The sequence below is a fragment of the Betta splendens genome, chromosome 21 (assembly GCF_900634795.4).
Source record: "Betta splendens chromosome 21, fBetSpl5.4, whole genome shotgun sequence".
In the NCBI taxonomy this organism is placed as follows: Eukaryota; Metazoa; Chordata; class Actinopteri; order Anabantiformes; family Osphronemidae; genus Betta; species Betta splendens.
This window is the reverse complement of record NC_040899.1, coordinates 12,207,542-12,230,580: the sequence shown is the minus strand read 5'-3', so window position 1 is coordinate 12,230,580 and position 23,039 is coordinate 12,207,542. Positions and strand designations below refer to the sequence as shown.

The 23,039-nt window shown below is 42.4% G+C and overlaps 1 protein-coding gene and 1 long non-coding RNA gene across 6 annotated transcripts in view; one reads left to right on the top strand and one right to left on the bottom strand.

The window, feature by feature from the left end:
* Nucleotides 1–23,039, bottom strand: part of thsd7ba (thrombospondin, type I, domain containing 7Ba) — a 90,453-nt gene that overhangs the window by 27,219 nt on the left and 40,195 nt on the right. For 3 of the 5 annotated variants that reach the window (XM_029136144.3, XM_029136149.3, XM_055504959.1), the window contains exons 7-12: nt 21,476–21,667; nt 19,846–20,077; nt 15,611–15,726; nt 14,685–14,817; nt 13,719–13,822; nt 7,376–7,567 (exon numbers count right to left, since the gene is read on the bottom strand). In XM_029136144.3, coding sequence (XP_028991977.2) covers nt 7,376–7,567; nt 13,719–13,822; nt 14,685–14,817; nt 15,611–15,726; nt 19,846–20,077; nt 21,476–21,667 — 969 coding nt within the window. The remainder of the gene's footprint in view (nt 1–7,375; nt 7,568–13,718; nt 13,823–14,684; nt 14,818–15,610; nt 15,727–19,845; nt 20,078–21,475; nt 21,668–23,039) is intronic. The other 2 variants (XM_055504958.1, XM_055504960.1) reach the window with 1 other exon arrangement.
* LOC129603490 (uncharacterized) lies at nt 1,450–2,728 on the top strand. The gene is made up of 2 exons (XR_008693380.1): nt 1,450–1,929; nt 2,360–2,728. It is a non-coding gene; the product is annotated as an uncharacterized LOC129603490 (long non-coding RNA).

The following is a 23,039-nucleotide window of genomic DNA, read 5'->3' as shown; positions in this document are numbered from 1 at the left end:
CTTTGGACTCCCCTTAAGGGCGTGGGGGCACAGGGGTCTGTTTTTCTGCTACAGCTGAGACCTGTGTAATAGCCTCTCTACATAAAAATACAAACACTGCACATTGTGTGAGTGCCCTGTCTGTACTTTTTGCTTTGACTTTGTAGGTCATTTATATGCAAATGCAGGATACGATATTTAGAAACAAAACACAAAGACACTGCGTTAACTGTGAAGACCGGAGAGAATACATTTACTGTCACTGTCACACCAAGGAAGAAACACCTTCATTCACCTACAGTAGAATCACAACTTCCCTTCTGTATGCAACGGTTGGTGTTATTTAATAATGATTGATGTAGGAGCGACAGCCTTTGAGTTAACGGTAGAAGAGAAATGAGCCAACATTTTACCCGCACATACTGTATCTTAAACCACTGATGTGCAGCTCAGAAATTAAACTATAGCCTTAGAAAACTATGAGACCTTGGAGAAACACCACAGCATCTAAACTGAGTGTAACGATGACCATCAGAGCACGAGACCCTTTGATTAGATGCGATTCAGTCATTATCCAATATGCGGTTCGATTTAGGCTTTCCTGGTCATTATGAGCGTGAGCAGAGGAGTCAGGAAGCAGCTGTAACGCGTGTGTGCTCCACTCAGACACTGTCAGCTCTATTACGTGGACACGTAGCAGATACAAACTGTCAAGCTGTCCGACGGCTCAACACTCTTTCCCCGTGATTGATCGTCTTCTCATCGCGTGGAATTATATGACTTATGCTGTCTGTTCTCAGACGCTATAAATATCGCGCTGTCATCGACGCGGTGTTGTTACAGTGCATTGTTAAAAAAAAAAAAGGAGTCACCACTGACAGCATCTCTTCATTAGTACATGTCAGTGCTTACCAAATAATGCACTTAATAAGAGCACTGACTGGCACGGAGGACACGCATTCAGATCAGAACATCCAGCGATGATCCAAACTCCACGGACTCGAGTCCTACTTTATATAACTACTTCTTTTCTCCCTCTTTACGTTCACCGTAAACAAGTTTTTCTTAACTGCTCCTTATGTGACTCGGTTGCATTAGCTTCCTTCACACTGCAGGACACACAAAGCGTTTCGATGAAGATGTGCATGTAAACCATGATTAAATGAGCTTGCACACTAAAGCGCGCACCCCTGTTTGTCCCATAAACCCCCGGGTGTCCCCGGCCTCCCGCGCGTCCACTGAGCAGCCCATCTGTTCCTGAAGTGGCTCTGATTGCAAACATTCCTTACAGGCTGTGAACTACTCACAGGCTCACGAACAATCTGCTCCATCCACGCCACTGTTGGTGGCTGATTGAAAAGAGCCAGTGTGGCATCACTTTGCGCTGACAACTGCATCGAGCATAGACAACCTACAGGCACCACAGCTGCACTGAACTCTCCGCCATTTAACTCGCTTAAAATGTATGCGTCACATTTAAAGGAGTCATATCATGCTTTTCATTCTAAAAAATATTTGACTTTAATGTCTCAGTAAGGTCTCTGTAAATTTTCATCCCATAAAACCCTTTAGATCGTCCACACTGCCCCTGTCAATATGTGGTTCTCACTCCCCATCAGCAAACGCTGTGTTTTCTGGGCGTGTCGCAAGCGAAGCTGCTCACCACACCTCTGTGCGGAAGCGCATACCTTTTTTGTTGTTGTTTTTTTTTAAATTGGCTCCATGGATACGAGCCACCGCACGGTTAGGATACAATAGGTGGCAGTAGTGCGACATTGAGAATGCAATCCACCACAGAAGAAGACGACCCACTACAGAACTGCACGACATTTGTCAGCTGGTTCATAGCGTAGTAGAACCATACATCTACGATCCCGAATCTGACCCTGAAGCTGAAGAGGAGGCTGTTGAAGTCACCACATTTCGGCTGATGCAAGATGTGTCTCATTGGTAATGTCGCATTTACTTCAATTTAATTGATTTATGTAATTTGCAAAGCGACTAGCGGTTGCTAATGCGAATGCTAAATGGCGTGTGCAGCTTCAATATTCACAACACGACTTACCTGGAAAACTCTCACTAATAGAAAACACTACTTTAGCTCACATTATACAAATAAATAAGTTTGAGAGCATAGCTGAAATAATATAAATACATTTTACATTTACACATTTCACTGTTTTGTCTTACTTGTGCTGCTGCTCTGACAATTTTATTTAAAAAATGTGCATTAATATTTAGAGCAATCACTGCATGACCTACCTGGGAACAAAAAGCATTGGTTCAAATTATATATTGACCTAACGTATTTTTACTGCTTTTAATTATGTTTTTTGTCATTCATGATAAATTTGACAGTAATATGTCTCTGTATCTAAAGTTGTTACAGGTATCTAGTCTACAGAGGCTAGTGAGCTGGTGCTGAGGATTCCTGGGGTGAAGAATCTGAGTTGCCATCTCTTCATGCTTGGGTTGTAGATGAAGGCAGTTTCCTGATGGATAAAACACTAAAACACTCATAGTATGATTGATGTAGACCACCTGTAGAATAACTCCTTTACCGTTTGAGTAAAAATGTGTTTTTTGTGAGTGCAACACTCATTAAGAATTTTTTTAACTTTATTTATATATAATTTATATGCGTTTTATTTATGGCCGCTTCAACTTTATAGCTTACCATATTAGAAAGAGAAAAACATGTAATTTCAATACTATGATTTCCTAAATAAAAGTGTTTTCCCTTCAGAAACAGAGTTCAGTGAAATACATAATAGTTAAAGCCAACTTTATTGTAAACCAAAAAAATACACCACTACGCCAAAGCTAGAACAAACTGTTACCTTCACACTCCAATGTGCAATGTATAGGTTACTGAGTTAATTAAGAAGTCTGGGGGTTTGAGGACGAAGAAGAAGCTTTTGCAGGGCCTTGCAGACGAAATGCATGAAAGTAGGGTAAACAGGGAGATGTGGTGATCCTTGTTCTCATCACTATTTGGAAGACTGAGCGGAAGCAGTCCTCTACCAGATGGAAGCTGTGGCTGTCCTCACCATCACCTCATCAAAACAAAAAGGTAGTGCAATCAGAATTGTAGATTAGTGAAATGTTAATTATTATGTAGGTCAAAACCTTCTCTAATGTAAGAACACACAATACCAGACAAAAAATTAAACCAAACAAGAGGACAGGCCTGTCTGTGCTAAAACAACAGATAAACAGTTGTTACAATTCAAATATAAAATCTAAACAGTATATACCAATTAAAATCTTCTATTACCTATCTTACTGTTGGTACATACAAACTTACATACCTTTACTCCTGAGCTGGGCAGCAGATGTCTGTGTACCAACAGTCTGCAGTGATTTCTCTGTTTGACAGCCTCCTTGCATGTGGGCAACTGGGATTTGCCCTCCTACAGTATAGAAAAGACTGTTACATTTACTGTAAATTGTATTGGTCCTACAAATATAATGGCTATGGTACAAGCTATCGGTAACTGACCAGATAAGCAGCAGGTATTGTAGAGATGTGACTAATTAGCAACTAAGCTTGAAACACAACACAGTAATCATTCCAACTAATCATGTTAGAATTTGATAGAACAATGACATAACCCCAAATCACAAGTTGATTTAGGCTGTGATACAGGACGGGGTAATAACAAACACAACCGCGTTCATCTGCAGGTTCTTTTTGTAGCGATGACCAGCTGTAGCTCTAAAGTGCAAAGGCCTAAAGGCATGCTAACGGCTAACGCAACACAAACAGGAGCGGCAGCACGTCAACAGGACAAAGGCTCGATCCACCGTTTCCTGCCTGTCGCCGATCGAAGGCCCATCGCTATTAGCTGTTCCCCACACAGGTGTGTGGTTGCACCAACTCAGAGTAGCACATTTGAAAGGGACAAAGGCTCAGTTGACTCACTGTAGCCGTTAGCGACGCTAGCGATTAGCTTGTCTCACATGTGGGTTACTGCATTTTAAACAGACCCAACTAACATATTTAGATATCACAAGTATCAAGCACAAACTTACTACAGCGAGCTAGATCCACCGCTTCCTGTCTGTCGCTGCTGGAAGGGCGATAACGATCAGCTGTTCTCCGCAGGTGTATGTGATTACAGAAAAAGGACAGACGCTAGACCCACCGCTCCCTGCCTGTAGCCGCTCGATGCCGATAGTCATTAGCTTTTCTCCACACAGGTGTGTGGCTGCAGGAGCCCACATGAGCACATTTGAAGGGGACAAAGGCTCGGTCGAATGGCTGTAGCCGTTAGCATAGCTAGCTAGTAACTTGCCCCACACATAGGTTACTACATTTAAACGGACAAACTAACATTTTAAAACATTATAAATATCAAGCATGTACTTACTTCAGTGAGTGGATGACGGACTTTAGGAATAGGTCCTTTTTTTCCAACAGGAGCCGTGAAACAAATCCAGCATTGTACGCACCCTCGTTTGAAATGCACATACGTATAAATGCTGAGGCAGTGTTTCTGGCACCGGTCCGTTAAAAATAAAAGTGACCCACAAATCCTCACTTGTTGTTCCCTGGTAAAATGAATAGACTTTGGTGTTGGTTAGAACACCCAAGAACCGAACTATTTCTATGGGAGGACTTGGGCGCTGCCGTGCTGGTCTGTTCACGGTGAGTGAGAGGGGGGAAATGGCGGAAGTCCAGTTTTGGTTCGGGATCATTGTGGGGGTGGTGGTTCAGGATTTGCAAGGAGAACTTTCAACCAGTGTGACGAGAACTGGGGAACGGCCTCAGAGTAGGTCGTGGCTGTTTTCATTGGATAAGAAAATTTACGTTTTCAAAATGTGAAAAAAGCAGGAAATGCATTTCTACCGTGCTCAGTGTGTGTATATGTGACCCATAGAGTCATAGGAACGCTCCAAAATGTCTAAAAAGTGGATTTTGCATGATATGGGCCCTTTAATGGTCTCGCTGTAATATTCTCTGAACAAACGCTCTGCAGCCTTGTTCTGTTCAAATTAAAGGCAAAACAAACTAATTGCCAAACAAGAATAAATAATTGATCTGCCTTTGAATTAAACAAGAACCTTTGGCCAGTGTAAAGTGATAAAACGCACAATGACTTTTGTGTTAAATGTCTCCTCTGCTTAGCTTTAATCACCCTAATCAAATTAGTACGAAGTGTTAGTTAACCTTGGTTTCCAGTAAATAGGTGGTGTCTGTCTGAACAGACTGAATTCATTCATGAGTATCAGTCTGTGTAAAGTGAGCTCAAAATCGACTTGAGGCCGGGACAACAGGAAGAAAGCCTGGGTGCTTGGGTTCAGTAAACCGAACCCTGAGTTGTATTGTCTCAAGACGCAGCAAACGAGGCGCAACATCAGCGGTTGATTGTTAATAAGCATCAGGTTGTTGCGTTATGTAAAGCCATTTTAAACCTAGTTCCTGAAGCGACCAGTTAATTGGGCCTCTGTGTTTACTTGACAGTGTTTTCAGTGTGAATGTAGCTGTAGCCTTTGCTTTTGCCAGCGTCCTGACACGTTCTGACTTCAATTGATTTTCCTTCTCTCCACTTGTTCGAATTCCCAGAGACACGCTTCAACTCAAACAGAATTTTGTTGACGAGTCTTCATGACCTTCAATTATGTGTTTAAACACATAATACAATACGTTACATAAGTCTATGATACAATGGTGGTTTAAGATAAATGAGGAAGACTTTAAAGCTGTGTTAATCCCACCCTCCCTCCATCATTTAACCTGACTGACAAACGTAATAAGTTCTAAAAGTGAGTTGAGATACTGATGTTCTGTGAGCGTTACTGCCCAATGAACACAATGAGCACATGCTCTTCCCAAAATAGCCCAACACTCAGCTGAGGCCTATTTTCATGTGTTGGACTCTAAGAGCATTATAGTGGGAGACAGGGTATGTTTACTACAACCCCTCTGGCACTGGATCAAATATTCATGAAGACAAATAGTATCCAGCCTGGTCTGCAACCACAGCATGTAATTCAGACATCGCCATCTGCACTGAAATAAGGGATTACAAGCAGTGAGAGATGTAATTTAGGCTCGACATCACACCACAGGGGCAAAAGAAAGTTACAGTAACAGAGCGCAGATAAGTTTGGATTAGACGGTTTCTACTAAATAGTCCCGTGCAGAAGGCAGGGCCGGTTCATACTGTTCATCAGTGTATGGTTTATTGCCACCAAACGCGCTCAGCCCATAAACGTGGGACCAAGCCTGCCGCGCTCCGGCTGCAGAGGTCATGGGTTTCGCATCCTGTCACGTTGGAGAGGAGCAGACGTTTAGTTTTACTGCTCGCGTTGTTTTTGGCCCCAGCGTTCATTGACTGCGTCCCACGCGCCTCCTTTTTTCGTAGTACTAAATGCTGCATGGCAGCCTGTGCAGCAGTGCTTCAGAGCTGCTCTATTAGCATTACTACAAGTCCAGTGTAAACATTTTCTGTACCTGAGCTAAACAGGAAAAAACAGAAGACGCTTTGCAAAGAAGGACACTGGAATGAATTGTACGTCCTCTGACGTGTTATTACAGAAGCAACGCCAGTTCATTCTCCTGCCTTTAAAGCCCAGACTGCAGAAGGGGGTCAGCGCGTCTGTCATAACAATGACTGACAGCCAACTTTGCATCAGTGTCAAAGCCAGGAGAATTCTCTCACATACAGATAGGTGAAAATATTACACACATTTAGTTCTGCTCTGACCCTGAACAGGGTTCTGACACACTCAGTGCTGAACACACAGGGTGTTAAATGATCTGCTTAGCATGGATTCATATTCAGCATCTGCTCTTTGCATTGCACTTCTCCACAAATTCGCCATGACAACGGCGACTGTCGTCGTCTGTGTGTTTTCCCGAAGCTTGAAAACCAATAATCTTCCCTTTATTTGATCAGCGCATCAGACAACAGTCAACAACAATGTTTGGACCTTCCTAACATACTGTAGCTAAACTACTGTATGTCCACAGCAGATGGAGAGATGCCTTGTGTCATCCAGACTTGATTATTCCAACAAGTGTCTCCCGGCAGCCTGCTGGTTCTACAATCCTGCAAATGCTCAGAATTACTGCATTACTACACTTTTAGGGAAATGTAAAACAAATTAACCACATTATAATAATAGTGTGGTTTGTCACATAATCATACTACTGCAGGGTGATCACAGACACCATGGTTGTCTTTGTAAATTAAAACTGCCTTTCCAGTGTTCTTTGTGAGGTTTCAGTGAGGTTTCAGTGGATTTTTCCTCTTTCTCTTTTAAGATGTAAGGCCAGACGTATAGTGCGCTGTACCTGCCTCGAGGGGTTGATTTGTGCAATAACACGATTTTTACAAAGACAAAGCTGCCGCCTCGAGTAATGGTTGTGTAAAAGTCGAGCCTCTACCTGTGAGCGAGCGCTTGCGACTCCGCGAGCTGCCACATCCGGCGCACTCCGAGAACTTGGACCACGCCGTGAGGGTGCAGTCGTCCTTGCAGGGCAGACGACACTCTCTGATCTGAGGAGGCAGGGGGCCAGCCCATCGCAGGCACTCTGTCATGTTGGCCGCCTCGCCGCTTTCCCCAACACAGCTGACACCTGTAAACACAGCCAAGACAAAATACCCTTCTAATAGACTTAACATTCATAGTGTTTTGATAGTTTTGTACTCATTTGTGCCATAAGAGTGAATACACATAATTATCAATAACACAAAATACCTGAAAGACCTGAAATGCTTGTTCTGTCATTGAGCAACTCTTTTTTCAGACTTACCCAATCAAAAGTATGTAATTTATAAAGTACTTCTATCTATAGATAGTTGAATCTTTCCTCATGTTCTGGTAAAATATACTGTAGTCAAGGGAACCATTTATGCAAGTAAAGAAATTTAAATAATACACCATTTACTGTAGCTAATATTGATATTTCCACACAAATATGTACAGATTATACTGGATGTTATAACCAGTGTCACAGGAAGATTCATTGCTATGCAAATATATGCAACAAACTGCACCTAAACCTAATTCTTCCCCTGTGGTGGAAAGAAATCCATTGGTAGCTGTGCATAAGACGTTGCGCTCACACACATGACTTCAGGTCTTTTCACATTTCATATTTAATATTAACAAGGCAAAGAGGCAATAAAGGAGAATGTATTGTTATAGCAAAGCCTCCGCTCACACTTTTATTAAAATGTTTAGCAGATCCACTAGAAATAAAAGGAGCAGGTCGTTTATGGTGAACTATGGTGAAGAAACTGTTATAAAGGTATAATGTGAATAAAAGCAAAACAGAGACGCGGTTTCGTCAGGTGCTGGTGATTACAGGTGAACAGTTGAACAGCTTGTGGTTTGTCCAAACACACAGAACACACAGACACACTAGGAAAAGCATCACAACGCCCCAACACACCGTTCTCTCATGCATGGACACTCTGGGGCTTTTCAGTAAAGCAACCGGAACCAGACGGATGGATGGAAACTCCTCCTCCCTCCAGCCTGGACGTCTTTGAGGATTCCCTGATCCACAAACATGCCTTTAGTCCATTTCATCGATTTCTGTTTGACTTTTAAATTCTGCCCCCCGACAGGAGCCACCTGCCGAGGACGTGTGGGCTGCTCATTTGCATACAGACGCACTGGTACTGGAGGTAGGTGAGAACTATAAATGTCTCGGCGTGCAACCTTCAAGTCGCGCCACAACCTATTTTATTTTGTAATATATTACATATTATAATATATGTAATATAAGAGAAACCTTGATGAAATTATGATAAAGCTTTAAAGGTGAACCACAGTTTCCTGTTAAAAACAGCTCATTATGACCAGCAGCTACAGTGATTATGGTCACTATGGGGATAATTATATGTCTCTATTGGCCTTTATTTCTGTCCATTTGCCTTGAACGGCCTTTTCTCTTACTGATCTATTCCGCCAGTGACAACCCCATTCTGCCTCGGCCACTGTCTTCTATTAGCAGCAACCCCGCACAGCAAGTACTGACATCCTGATTTTGAACCGAGAGTCATCCATTTTTAACGTAATTATTCCAGCCTCTGGTTGCCCAAGTCCATTTGAGCGGCCTTTCACATCATCGCTTCTCACGAGCGCTAACGTTTTTTGTCAGGGTATCGCTGCCACTGACAGGGATCAACTTTAATTATACCGTTACTTAGAAAGGTGAACGTCTTTGAGGGCCGGTTGAAAGGACACGCTTTGAAGGGGTTTGTCACACTCCAAGTTTTTAATATCTTCTCCTAGGTAATGTTGTAAGATCGTTGCGATAAAAGGATGTTCTATTAAAAATAAAAAAAAACAGGGTGATTATTCCAGGCCAGAACATACGACTGTGTCTGTTACCGCAGTGCCGTTATGTGAATTGGACCATTAGGCCACAGTTTCCCTGCAATAACACACAACAACACAACTTTGCTGATTATTCTAATTCTTAAAAACAGCTCCAGTTACAGCTCAAGGGAGGGTGATGACACATTCAGCTGGGGAAGAGCCACCACTTAGCTGAATTTAGACTCCAGTTAGTGTAAAAACCATTAGCTCGCTTCTGACGCCTTCACCCACATTTTCTCAGAGTTGCATGTTAAACGATTTCCTATTAGCATCTCTAATCTTGCCTCATATCAGCGACCCTTTAGCATATTATGGTCTTGATTAGACATTAGTGTTCACTCAACATGCAGCCTTATGTCCAACATGGAGCCAGAGTGGCTACATTTGCAGGAGGAAGCAGTACAGTATTTCAAGGTACTCAACAATCTGACAAAGTTCATGCTGGACTGGACTTTTCTGTAACCGCTACGCCAATGTTGCGTCATCGATAGCCATCCAGCGCTCATCCAGCGCTCATCCAGGCCTGCAGGGTGCTCTCCCAGCAGCGGCACCTTGGCAAACTAAATGCTGCTAGTTCGGCCTCTCAGGTAGTGCTCGCTCAGCAGAAATGTCAGCGGTTAAACTAAACACACACGCGAGAAGCGCGGGTCAAACAACACTGTCTGCGACAAGCTCAGTGGAATTTACATGAAACAAAGGCGCCGGTTCGATGCATTAACATCCGCCACCTCGTGTAGATGCATATTGCTGTTTCCATTACCAAAGCAAATGCTGGTACACGCTGTCATTTGAAGGCAAATGAACGCAGCGTGAATACAAAGCTGTCGGTGAAACATTCAAATGCTGAACGGACGCATTAAAATGCAGACACAACTGTGCACTCAGTAATGGGCAGAGGTGAGCTGAGGATATTACAACAGCCGAGTTCCTGGTAACTTCAATAATCAGCCTGTCTGAACAGTGGTGGAAAAAAAGAAAGAGACAAAGACATAATTATGGCCCACATCACAGAGCTACTCTTTATAAATTGATTGGACCTGTATTGGGCTCATCCACCAGTTGAAGGCTGGACTTTATAAAGGCTCTGAACTCACTGCAGCTCCGGGTAGCTGTACGTTTGCTAGAAGCCCACCGTACTGTACCATATGCTTTGTCACGAGAAACGCTGTTGTTGGCTTGTGGGTTCTGTGGTAATTTAAAGCAAAAGACTGTTTGTTTTGCCAATCCAGTCTTTCTGCTGTTGACTTTGTTTTTTTTTTGGCTGTTTGCTCAGGCTGGAAACTAGTGTGGTGGGACTTCCATTACATCATTTCCCCTGTGTACTGTTATTGTTTCTTGTATTTACTAGTAGAAATACAGCATTGGGTTTGTGTTTGGACTCCTTTTCTCTCTTTGCTATGTTTAACTAAACTGCCTTTACATTGTTTTGCATCAGAGCTTACTACGTTTTTGGTTCTTTTCTTCTGTTAGTCTCAATAAGCCAGTGTTGTAACGTGCATTATTCTATTTACTGTAATATTAATTCAGTTATGTACTGTTTATTACTTATCATGATTAATGGCTTATAGGGCTGTGAGGGATGTGTGATCAGAGTCCAACCAGTTAACCTTTTTATTAGTCTGGTAAATTATTCAGCAAACACACAGAAGCTGATGATGCAAGTGTTACACAGCAAGACTCTGAGGCTTTTACTAAGCGGTTGGAGCTACTGCTGAAGTCTTAGAGGGTTCATTTCACACTAGTAGTAACTGTGAAGTAACAACTGCAGCAAACAAGTTTGTGTTGCATAAAATGCTTCTGGCTTGAGGTACAGTACAGTATATACTGTATACTGTAACAGTCAATATTCACTATCCTCTTTCTAACGTTATGTGTATTGTTAAAAATATGCATGATGTTATGAATGCCATAATATTATCAATCAATATCAGTATAATACTGTATGACATCATATTACACTTTAGTCTAAATGGTTGATCAGAAATGACAGGCTAATTTCAAAAGATAATACCGTAATAAAGTACAATCGAAAAAATATTATTCATGTTTCATTTAGATTTGAACCAAAAGTGTAATTTTCTACATTATTCATACCATTCTCGATAATCAATAGGAAAGCCTTTATTGGCTACTAAATCAATTAAATGCTTCCTATACAGTAGATGCTGACCACCTTTTTGCATGTCTCAACTGGTATTTTTGTCCCTTCATCTGTAGTGATGAGCTCCAACCCTTTTAGGTTAAAAATAAATAAAAAGTTGAGTAATAATTATTTTCACAATGATGCCTTGTGTGAATCGTCCATATATTTATATATATAAATATATATATAAACACACAGTCGAATATAGGTTTGACTGTATATAGAGAGAGTCAGGTCTAAAGGTCCCTGAAATAAAACCTCAAGAACAATGAAAAACCTGCTGCCATTAAAAACTTGATTTGCCCTTATTTAAAGTTTGAGCCACTAATACAGTATGACCCTATTCCCAATTATTTAGCTCTATCTATGCCCTGAATTGACATTTATGTGTCCTTTTCATTGGACCGGGCCAGACATCCATGTAAAGACATCTCTGCATAAATTCTTTGTTGTTTTAAAACTATATTTAAATTCAGTGTTTTCTACCAAATGCAAATTCCAAGCTCACACTTCACTTTCAAATGTCACAGGTATTTAACTTAGCCATTTTCTAATCATATTCAAATGGGAAGCTCGAAAGGTCAATGAGGCTTGCTCTTAACCTGAGAACACTACAGACGCCCCTCCTCTCCACACCCAAAAGTCCTAGGCACTCACTTGAGAAATGTCACTCATAATTAGACAGCTAAGCAGAAGTGAGCAGCAGCGAGAGCAGACGCACCAGCAAGTTCTCGAGACACCGCAGAAAGCCGGGAAAAAAATTCACTTGAGTCGTAAAAGCTAATTAGAAACAACAGCCAGTTTCGGCTCCTCTAAACAAGTCTGAAATGAATCAATTAGCATTCTGGCGTTTTAATGATTTTGGCCAGTGGCAGTTATTTGCACAGCTCTACTCGGAAAAAAACAGTGTTTCTCATGAAGGACAAGACTCTGCCCAGCTAGAAGAGACACGTTCACAAACTTTTATTCACTATATTTATTTTACAGAATCTACTGTAATTAGTTACTGGATACATTAAGAGTTATTATATTCTGAATATGAAACACACATACACACAAATCTGCTCTTTGCCACCAGTCTCCACACTTGGACCATGTTTTTATTAATTATTATTGTGTTACTCTAAATTGTCTTGTCATAATTCAGATGGAATGGTGAAACACATCTAAAACACTGTAGACTTCCACCTTAACATAATTTCGAGCACAATCACTATCTGACTGTTTAATGAGTGTTGAGTTTGTTTATGTTTGCCACCTTCGTTGCCAGAAGACAGGCACGTGGTGCTACCAAGAGTAGAATTCATGCCACGCTACTGAAGCGGGAGAAACAGCACAGCTGTTTGCAGTGGCATCACATTCAGTCAGTGTTACAGACAAAGATAAAGCCTTGGAGTTTGCCAAAGCTCTATATGTACCAGCAGGAATATTATCATTGCATTAATAAGGTGCTGGTGCGATATAAATGATCTGTACTGTGTCTGTACAGTAGGTGCACCAGCCCAGTACCCTCAGAATCCACATGTAAGTGTTGCCAAAGTAAAAATGGTTAAAAAAAAAAAAATCAATATTAACATTAATAAATGAGTAATCACAGGGTACAGAAACAAACCTCGTGCCGCATTTTTGCTGTGGAAAAACGAGGGCAGAGCTAAATAGGAACATGACGTCCAAACAAAAAAAGCGTAACCTGCAGCCCTGTTTATCATAGAGTTGTTTCTATACATTGTTTTTTTATCTTAACATTCAACATTATTAATAGATTGTGTTTTGGTACTGTGGCTATTTTTGTTCCTGGGAGCTACAAGCAAGACATGCAGAACATCATGGTCTAAGAAAACCAAGAAACCCATATTCATTATTTGATGAAAAACAGCCCATCACAGGACACCTGCAGACATTCCAATAGTTTCATAAACTCTAATGTGAGAGCTTGTGTTATGTGTAATAGGGTGGATTATTTCTTTTCACTCTGCTGTGACCGAGGAGTGCTTGCGATTTGACTCCTGCGTCCATTAATAAGAAACCAGTGCTGTGATGAGCTCACGGAGACAACAAACAGAAAGGTTCATCTCGTTACGCTCTCTGGACAAATTGCCCGCTTCTTTTATGTTTCCATCACTTGCTTGTTAAAGGATCGGATCTGGAAGGACTATTAGGTCTCGTTAAACCAGGAGAGTAAATGGCAACGGAGAAGCGAGGCTCGAGAAACAGCGGGCTGACGTGCGGCAGGGAGTCGGGGGAGAACACTTGCCTCTCGTTTCCAAACCGTTTCCACAGGCCTCCCCGTGCCCCGGCAATCCACGCCGAACAGAGTCTGGCACCACGGTGCAGCTGTGCCACTTGTGTGTTCTCCACCTTTGTGGGGAAGCAGAGACAGATCATGGCTTGGATTCTGAATCCTGGGCGGCTCTGACATGGTGGGAGAGAGTGAGCCGGTGAGGACGCGGCTGGAAACAAACAGTGATGAGCCTTCAGTGCTGCAGCCGCATAAACATCTTTAGCCGTCCACTAAACAACTGATGGTTGAACGGCGTTAGCATTAATGACTATCCTTATATTATACAGTTTTAATTGTGGACAGTTGCCAAGTGGTTAGCTTGACTGCAGAATAAGCAGAGACTGAGGCAATATTGTTGCTTGTTTGTTAGTTTGTTTTCAAGGTTATTTGTCTCTCGCATTTGCTGCAAGTGGTAATTTATGAACTTTGCAAATTATGAGCCGTATAACTGCATTATGTCTAAACACTGTACCTCCTGACCCTAATTTGATTTATGCAACATTTACATATTCATTAATTTGCTACTTGTACCAGCACACCACTGTTTCCTGGATTTGCATAGTCTGATTTTTACATAATTTCTCAAGGCTTTTTTTTTTTTAGATTAACAGCACTCGAACTCAGTACAAAATCTAGTATCACTGGTTTTCATAAGCATTTCATAATTAATAATTTCCAATCAACGAAGCATAAAGTAACTGCAGTCGTCGTATTCACAGAATGTCCCACAAAAACAGAGGCCTCTGACACATCATGCTGCTGTGTAGTAACTGGAAACAGCATCAGTGACTGTTTCACACTTTCTGATGTTTGTTACTACAAAAGCACATTCATACAGTAAATCTCTACATAAATAGACTCTGTCCTCCTCACCTTGTATCCCAGATTAGAAATTGTCTATAAATAACCAAGGCAATTGATGGTGGATGTGGCTCTTACCTATAGACTGGACAAACTGGAAGTGATTCACAGTCTCTCTCCTCATACAGTGTGTCAGGACACTCTTGACCTCCATTAGCAGAGCCTTGAATGATGGTCCTGTACCGCGACTGTGTGGGGGCCGTTGCGTTTTCTGTTGACAATCAAGCGCACTCTTCACCAAACTGAACATTCAGGCGAACGTGTTTTTTTCAGGAGGCGTAGGATGGAAGCACGATCTCACTGTAATGAAGTCTAAGAGCTGGTTAAAAAACAAGTGGTTTCCAAAGTTGATGCGGTCGTAATTAGCGTGCCCTTGTGGCCGTGATGCCCTCCACTTCACTGCAGCCGCCTTTCGGACACGCCGCACTGTAATGACTTCATTTGGTTCATGCTCCAAGGCTCATTACACAACACTAATTACTAAACACCGAAAATGGTGCAATTAAGGAAGCGATTACATCATCGGGGGACTGCAGCATATTGACAGAGGGAAGAACGTCTCTTCTCTTACACACAAACACCTTTGTGGTGCTGAACATACAGTATATCTAGTAAATAAGCATTTCCCTCTACATTTCCCTTCACACTGAAATATATTTGTCATATTTTGTTATTTAGCATGTTTTTAAATTAAACTCCACACTTTATTTAAATGTATTCTTCTTATGCTTTGGCAATAGTGTGATAAATATACTCTTATCTGTTTAATCACAGATGTAGTCTGGACCTTAATTTAACTGAAATTGCTTGAATCATTATCATGAAGAAAACATTATCATAATGAAAACAACATTCATTTATTCAATTAACCTATTACAGGTCAGGTATTTCCTCAGCTTTTATAAAATTACCACCCTCATCCCATGAACAAAGTTCACTAGTGACTGTGAAGCTTTTAGAAAGAAAAAATAAATAAATAGTTAGAACAGAGAAATTCATGTTACCTGGCAAACAGGTGGACGGGCAGGCGGTCCATTCACTGAAGGGTGTCACAAGGCAGTCCTTCTTGCAGGGAAGGAAACAGGTTCGAACGGCTTCTGGACGGGAGGAATCCGAACACCTGAGCGTACAGAGAAACAGTGGGCTTAAATTCTCCTCATCCCTCAGGCGATGAATGATAAACGTCTGCGGTCTCACTGGTAACAGGACAATGCAGCAAAACAACAGCTCTGCTGTCCTTGACATCACACGTCTCCCCACAGAAAACACGACTGATCACATGTTTCTATTCCTGCCGAGCAAAACATGGACAAATACGTAATTCTACAGTTTCCTCACACATTCCGTTGGTTCCCAGGGTAAAAAGAAAATACTGCTCTAAGAGAGAAAAGTCGTCCCAATCTTTAAAATGTCTGTTGTGTGTTCAGGATTTTAACCCTGCAGTGCAGCTTTAATACAAAAAAAAGAACTCAATGTGACCAATGGTATTAAAGATGAGACACTCTCAGCAGGTGGCTCATCCCACGTAAAAAGCACCAGAACAAGCTAGGGAAAAATATTCATTAGAAATAATACTTAGACACACAAAAGAAAAAAAATAATTGTGCTTTAAAAAAATGCTAAGCAGAAAAAGAAAGTCATGAAACTGGCCGACACAAGAATGATGGCATCTCTAACTCTGCATTGCACAACCGCATTCAAGAGATTTCAGTAAGTTTGGATGAGACATCTGTCGACAGACATTATGTCACATTCCTTGGGACATCCCTTGTGAGCAAACCATTTCAGCGCTTTCCACAGATGTTAAATAGAATTTAAATCAGGGCTCACCTCAGAATAGTCCACTCCTGGCTGTTTTTCTGTGTGTTTTGTGGTATTATCCTGTGGGATGACCCATGACCTCAAACTGAGGCCAAGCTTTCTGACAGAGGCCTTGATAGTCTTAGATAGATTTTTTTTTTGTCTTGACAGCCGTTGCCTGCCACAGAGTCTTCTCCGTGTTTCCCAGTACAGCAGCCACAGTGTTCTTTTGCTTGTATGCTTCATTTTTACATCTGTGATTTGCCAAAAACTTCCAGTTTTGTCTTGGACATTGACAGAGGATGTTGTGGCTTGTCAGTATGGATTTCCTTTGAACAGCAAAGTCTTCCATTAACTCCACTTTGGCTCAGTCTGTGTCAGATCAGACACCAGGGTACCTTGACCTTGGAGCTGGAAGTTGGTCCAGCTGCTTGGTTGCCCTTAGTTACCAATTATATCGCCCCTATCTTTAATATTTCATAGGTTTTCTTGCCAAATCCAGGAAGGTTGGATTCAGTCCCATGGACCGTAAGCTTCCACATAGTACTGTATGTACAACTGTAGTCATGGGATCATCAAGCTGCTGGAGATAGATTTTACATATACAAACATACATATAAACATATGGCTTTCTTTTTAATCTTCTGTATATATTTAGCTTTTTGCACTCCACATTCCGTAAAGTACACATGAATGACAATGACTCATTTTCCATCTTTTCCATTAGTCCAATTATTTTTATCCAGGCCAGTTTCAATAGCTTCTTTTTCTCTTTTATTCCAACTGAGGGTTTTTCTTTCTTGAAGAGGAGAGTACAGTACTAGCAGTTTGGTCCAGGTGCAAATTCCTACGGTTTTACTGTAGGAACATGGCCAAAAATATGACCATCACCAGATTCATGCCAGTACTCTGAAGTTATGAGAGGGAAACAAATGAAGGATCACAGCCAGGTGAGTGAATTTATCTCCCTATATACAGCCTATGTACAGAGCAGCCACAGCAGTCTTTTGTTGTCACCAAGGGGGTTGAGTGTTCTGGAAGAAAAATCAATCAAAGTCCACAGCATGGCTGCTAATTAAACCTGAGAAAAGTGAGCGTATTCAAACTGTTTACCAATGAATCATTCCTGGCATGCCAAGGACGCCTTTACCGGGTTCTATGGAGGGCTTCACTCCCTCTTACCGATTTCCTTGATTTGCTACAAAATAATCATGCATTTCTCCGTTATGTACAGTACATATCTAACACCACGCAAAGCATCTGCAGAGGGTTTTGTGTTGTCTGTGTTGGAAAGGATTAATGAAGCTATGCAAAATCAAACAAGTTACGAGCTTTGTTGTCTCCATCTACGACTGTAGCAGCCAAGCCCCTCCTTTTAATCCGAACATCAGGGTTTTGTTTCAAAATCAGTCACTTCCTTCCTCCTGAAAACCATATCCAGGTCTCACTAGACACCCACCATGGTGCCACGTCCTCCTGACTGCTGAGAGCCAAAAAAAAAAAAAAAAAAAAACAGGAATAAGATCAAAGTATTGCAAACCATAAGGAGGCAAGATATATAAAAATCCCTCCCTCCATGGCTTTATCCCTCCTCTCCTCCTCTCGCTCTTTGCAGCGATGTATGCCAGAGGGCATGGCTGCGCAGCCGAGCAGCTGGGGGAATATAGCGCTCTATGCCCAGAATGAGGGAATCACACTTACACTCAGTTGTGACATGGTTGGGAAAATCAGAACGCCTGAGAAGGAACGGATTGTTTTAGAATGTTTTAATGGCGTCGGTAGTGGCACGGTAGCTCTTCCACAAACAAGTAAAGCTATTAGAGACCACTGTTGACTAATTTATCACGCCGTTGCAAAAATAGGCAGAAATATGAGAGCCATCTGTTTAGCCAAACAATTAGTAGAATAATTAGCACTTGGGAGTCAGGTTATTGTTCAGTAATACAGTCCAACACAACAGAAAGCAATTGTTTTAATGAACACAAATAAAATCGCACCACATGATACTTCTGCCCCTGTCAGACACAGGTACTGTGCAGTCGGTACTATGAATACTCATTTGTCCGGCTGCTATTAGGCAAATTACAATTAGAGTTTTTAAATATTTCACACCAACTTATTGTTTAATATGTTTATAAAGGCTAATGGTCTGCTGCCTCAATGAAAAGCAATCAATTAGCACTGAATGCTGCATGATTATAGAGCGGAGCCAGGTGTACAGTAGCAGCCCGTCCAATCCACAGTCAGGTGCTTTTACATCCCCAAAAACTTTCCCTTACTACACTTAACTTAATTTGAGGAAGCTGCAGCAGCTCAACGTACATGTACAGTATAACTTCTTCACTGTCTCAGACGTGATATGTCTGCGTGGAGCACTCCGCCCCACCTTTACTTGATGTACTGCAGCGAGGTGCTCAATGATTTATTTCATTACCCTAAGGTCATAATCAGAGTAAAAAGCAGGCTGTGACTCATCTTGTCATTTCCTGTTTTTTGTCCAGATTTAGTGTAAATGTGCTTGTTAAATATTACCTGTACTTTTTTGTACTTAGATATTTATTGACTGAAGTGACCTTTCTAAAGTTGCACACGGGTCACAGTCGGGGAAACGTGCAGCTAAGCTCCACAGAACCTTTCAGAAATATTAGGCACTATCTTGCATTTGAATTTAAGATAAACTGCAGTAGACGACGCATCCCACTGCATGTGTCACACTGTATATTTGTACCATATTCTGTAACAAGAAGCATGCCCCACATGCTGAAAGAACCTCAGACGGAAATCGATCAATAGAGACATGCAGAGCTTTTCGTTAGGGGCTGAACACTCAGTGAATAGTTAAGAGCTGATCGAATTCACAGCATTACTGTACAGACAGGATCTGTTGGTGGAACAGAAATGACAGCTTTCATTAAAGCCTCTGCAGCAGGAGACAGGACGGGCATTAAAAGAAAGCCTCTACTTAATACACTTTATGACCCTCTCAACAATATCTCCAGCTAAAAAATGGCAAACTTTGTGAATTATTTATAAATCTTCCTGGCTTGGGCTATAACATCATTATAGTGACAGCACAAAAGCCCTCGCAGTATTTGATACTGTATCGCTGAAAGTGGAGTAGATAATGGTGGAGCATTAGCAAAATAAATCTCTGGTTCGCTCAAAAATCCTAAACACAGGCAACATGGAATGTACAAAAAAGAAGAGCTCAATGTTGAAAATTCGGCGGATATATTTTCACATTGTGGCTCAGAGAGTCCTCTGGGTCATCAGTAAGTCAGTAAGTAAAAGCAGACACAAGATCTCTTCAAGTGTTATACTCCTAGAAAAAGTAGAGACATAACCGCCCCTCAAGAGTTTGCATGCTCTTTTATTCTAAGCCACAATCTTTCGTGAGTGATAGGGACACAAGAACGGTAATATTTAAAAAAAAACGCACCTTTTATTGATAACGGGTCCAGCGTTCGCCTTCACGCAGCTCACTTTGCGGATCTGCACACCCACGGAGCAGCTGGGGCTGCCGCTCCCCAGTCCGGTCCCATTGAGATCCGCAGAGGTGTCTTCAACGCAGGGACCCCAGGCTGAGACGTCCCAGTAAAACACGGTGCAGGGGTGGTCGTTGCAGACTCTCCACTCCTCCAGGGCCGGAGCTGATGGACATTCCTTCCCTTCTGGGGAACAGGACAGGAACGTGTCAAAGAAATAGAAAGACATATACAAGCTGAGTAGCCAGAATCTAACTGAGCAAAATGATTATGCAACATTTACACTAAAACTAAATCACTTAGAACTTAAACAACAGGAAGTCGAATGACCGGCTGCTGAACGACAAAACAAATGTTTGCCCGCTTTCGCTGAGGCGGCGCTTTGCAAGTGGAGGAAGTTTGAATTACCAATGAAAAGTCACAGCAAGGTCGGAATTCAGGGGCCAATTCAAACACTGCCCACAGCCACCTAGCTGCGCTCGTTTGTCGAGGCTGCTCCCTGAGACCCGCTTGTCATTATGTGGTCACACACCGGGCAGCTCTATATTTAACCTCCATGGCAGCAGCCAGCGAACCTTTGAGTCCCTTTCTCTCTGGCGAGCGTGCGACAATGCTGTCGGCTACGGCAGCAAAATAATGGCGCAACACCACATTTGTGCGTTTTTTTTTTTGTCTTACATTTGGGCCTGGTCTGTACAGATGTCGATCAGTTCAAGCGGGAAGAGCCCCGCTGTGAGTGTGGTGGGACTGAGATGAGCACAGACGAGTTCTTCACGGAACCAAAAGTCCGAGCCTTTCCCAAAACGTCACACACGTCTGCCGGTAGGCAGGTAGCCGGCCACAACGCACTGAACCACACGGTGTGAAACCTGCCTTAAAGCGCCGAGACTCTTTCATCAGCTGTTACTGCAGATATGCGGCTGGTTACAGGGATTAATGGGCGGGAGCCGGCGGCCAAGGCTCCGCTGGCTAGAAAAACAGAGCCCTTTCTCCCTCAGAGAAAAAGAGTCCTCGATAATGGAACAGTCGTGTTGTTTCGAGACGAAAAATGTCTAAATAAACCTCCGCGGGAGTAATTGCCAAGGTGAGGACACATACTGTAAAAGCTCTGCTCGTACTGTAAAAGCACTTTGATAAAGTCCTCGGCTCGAGCATCTGTTAGCATTTGCTGAGTTTCAGCTTCAAGTTAGTCTATTTCCATCTTAGCTTTGAGTCCTATTGATGATATTAAAATGAAAAAAAAACCCTGCAGTTTCATATTTTGAAATACATCAAAGTGCAATTTGTTTTCTCATTTACTGTACCAGAGCAGTTTTGGCAGAGTGTAATTTAGTACTGTAGCTCTTTGCTGTGAGGTTCCTCTAAGGCAACAGTTACCTGCAAACACATTCAGTGTAGCAGAAGCGGGGATATTAACTCGTAACACTACAATGATGAATGCGCTACCGTATCATTCATTCATTGTTTCGTACCGGTTTTGGTATGTAGTGCTTAATCAGCGAGCTGGAGCAAAGGCGCAACATCTGACGTGTCAGACCCACCACAACAAAGAGAATGATCAATCACGATCAATGGCGGCGCTACCTTTCCCTGGGATGGCCAGCACGAGGCGCGTGCGGCTCTGCCGGCCCTCTGCCGTCTTGGAGGCACAGCTGTGGGAGCAGGGCGACCAGGAGGACCAGGGGCCCACCACACAGTCTGCAGGACAGGCCACCTCACAGGCCGCAGGCGTGGGGGGAGGCTCGTCCACGCAGTGGGTCACGGCCGCGTCCAGGCCTGAGGAAGACAAGCCGATGTGAAAACAGAATTCCAATGGAACCGGTGTGCGTCATGTATCTTGGAGCGAACACACATTTTAAGTGGATTAAAATCCAAAACCCAGATAAGAGACGCGCACCAAATAACAAGTGCAATGACCCCATTTGTAACAGGAGGTGCAATACATCTGAGCTGATCAGATTACTGGGTTACGCCACAGTTTTTATCCACATGAAAAGCATATCAGCAGCACATATCAAAAGCACCCAGGAGGACCCGCTGATAGTCTCCAAACCACAAGTGAGCAGGTTTTAATTCAATTACGTCTGAAAGAATGTACAGATGCAGCTCAGAGTCTGAGCGGAGCTGCTTTGACTTGTCATTAGTTGTTTATGTTCTATGATGCACGCTGTTTAAGTATACTCAGTGGATGTGTTGATGCTGGAGATAGATCATGGCTGGATGTTGTCCCAATGTTGTAACCACACACATAAATAAGGGACAATTCAGAATTATTAGTTTTAGGAAAAATACATTCAGCTCAATAAAGAATTCAAATTAAACACAGATATACATCGTTTTTAAAATGTTACTTGACTAAAACAAATTAATATTTTTAAGGCAAATTAGAAGCATCCCATTGGTATTCTGAGCTAGTTTTAAAAGCCTTCCTCTTGCAGTCATGTTATGAAATATTTATCACGGCTCCCAGTTAACTCGTCTTTTAGGAACGGCTGAAGGAAAGATGGAGGCTTTTCCCTCAACTGTATACTGTATGATAATGACTCCTTTATTGTGTGATTACAGAAAAAATATTCTCACGAGTATTAATGACTGAATTATGCCCCTCAGTTAAGAAAACCCTGTGCTATATTTTTGGTTGGATCTTGCCCAGAGCCAGCAGAGGGACACAGATTCCTTGAACGTCTCTCTGTCCGTGGGAGAGAGAGAGCGAGAGAGAGAGAGCGAGAGCGAGAGAGAGAGAGAGAGAGAGAGGGGATCAATTTCAAAAGCAGGGACCCAGCCATCCGGGTGTCAAAACAATGCCAGCAGCAGCCCAAGCTGCACTGGTTTTGGGTGTATGGCCACATACTGTACAGCGGCATCATTAGCTTGGCTGAATTCTGCCACAGCATCGTGCAGTATGGTTTAACAACAACAACCCCAGGGAGGAATTCATCAGTTCGTCTTTTTAGTCTTCTTATAGAAGACGCCCTTATGCAAACGCAGGGATCGCCCCGTTGAAGTGATTTTAAAAAACTCCCCGTTGGGAGTCGGAGAACCTTTCGGCCATAAAGACTCACTGATCTCCAACCATCAAAGTAACTGGTGTGTGTAGAGGAGGGGACGCTGGAAGAGCCATTACCCGGCGAAGCGAAGAGTTTCCGCG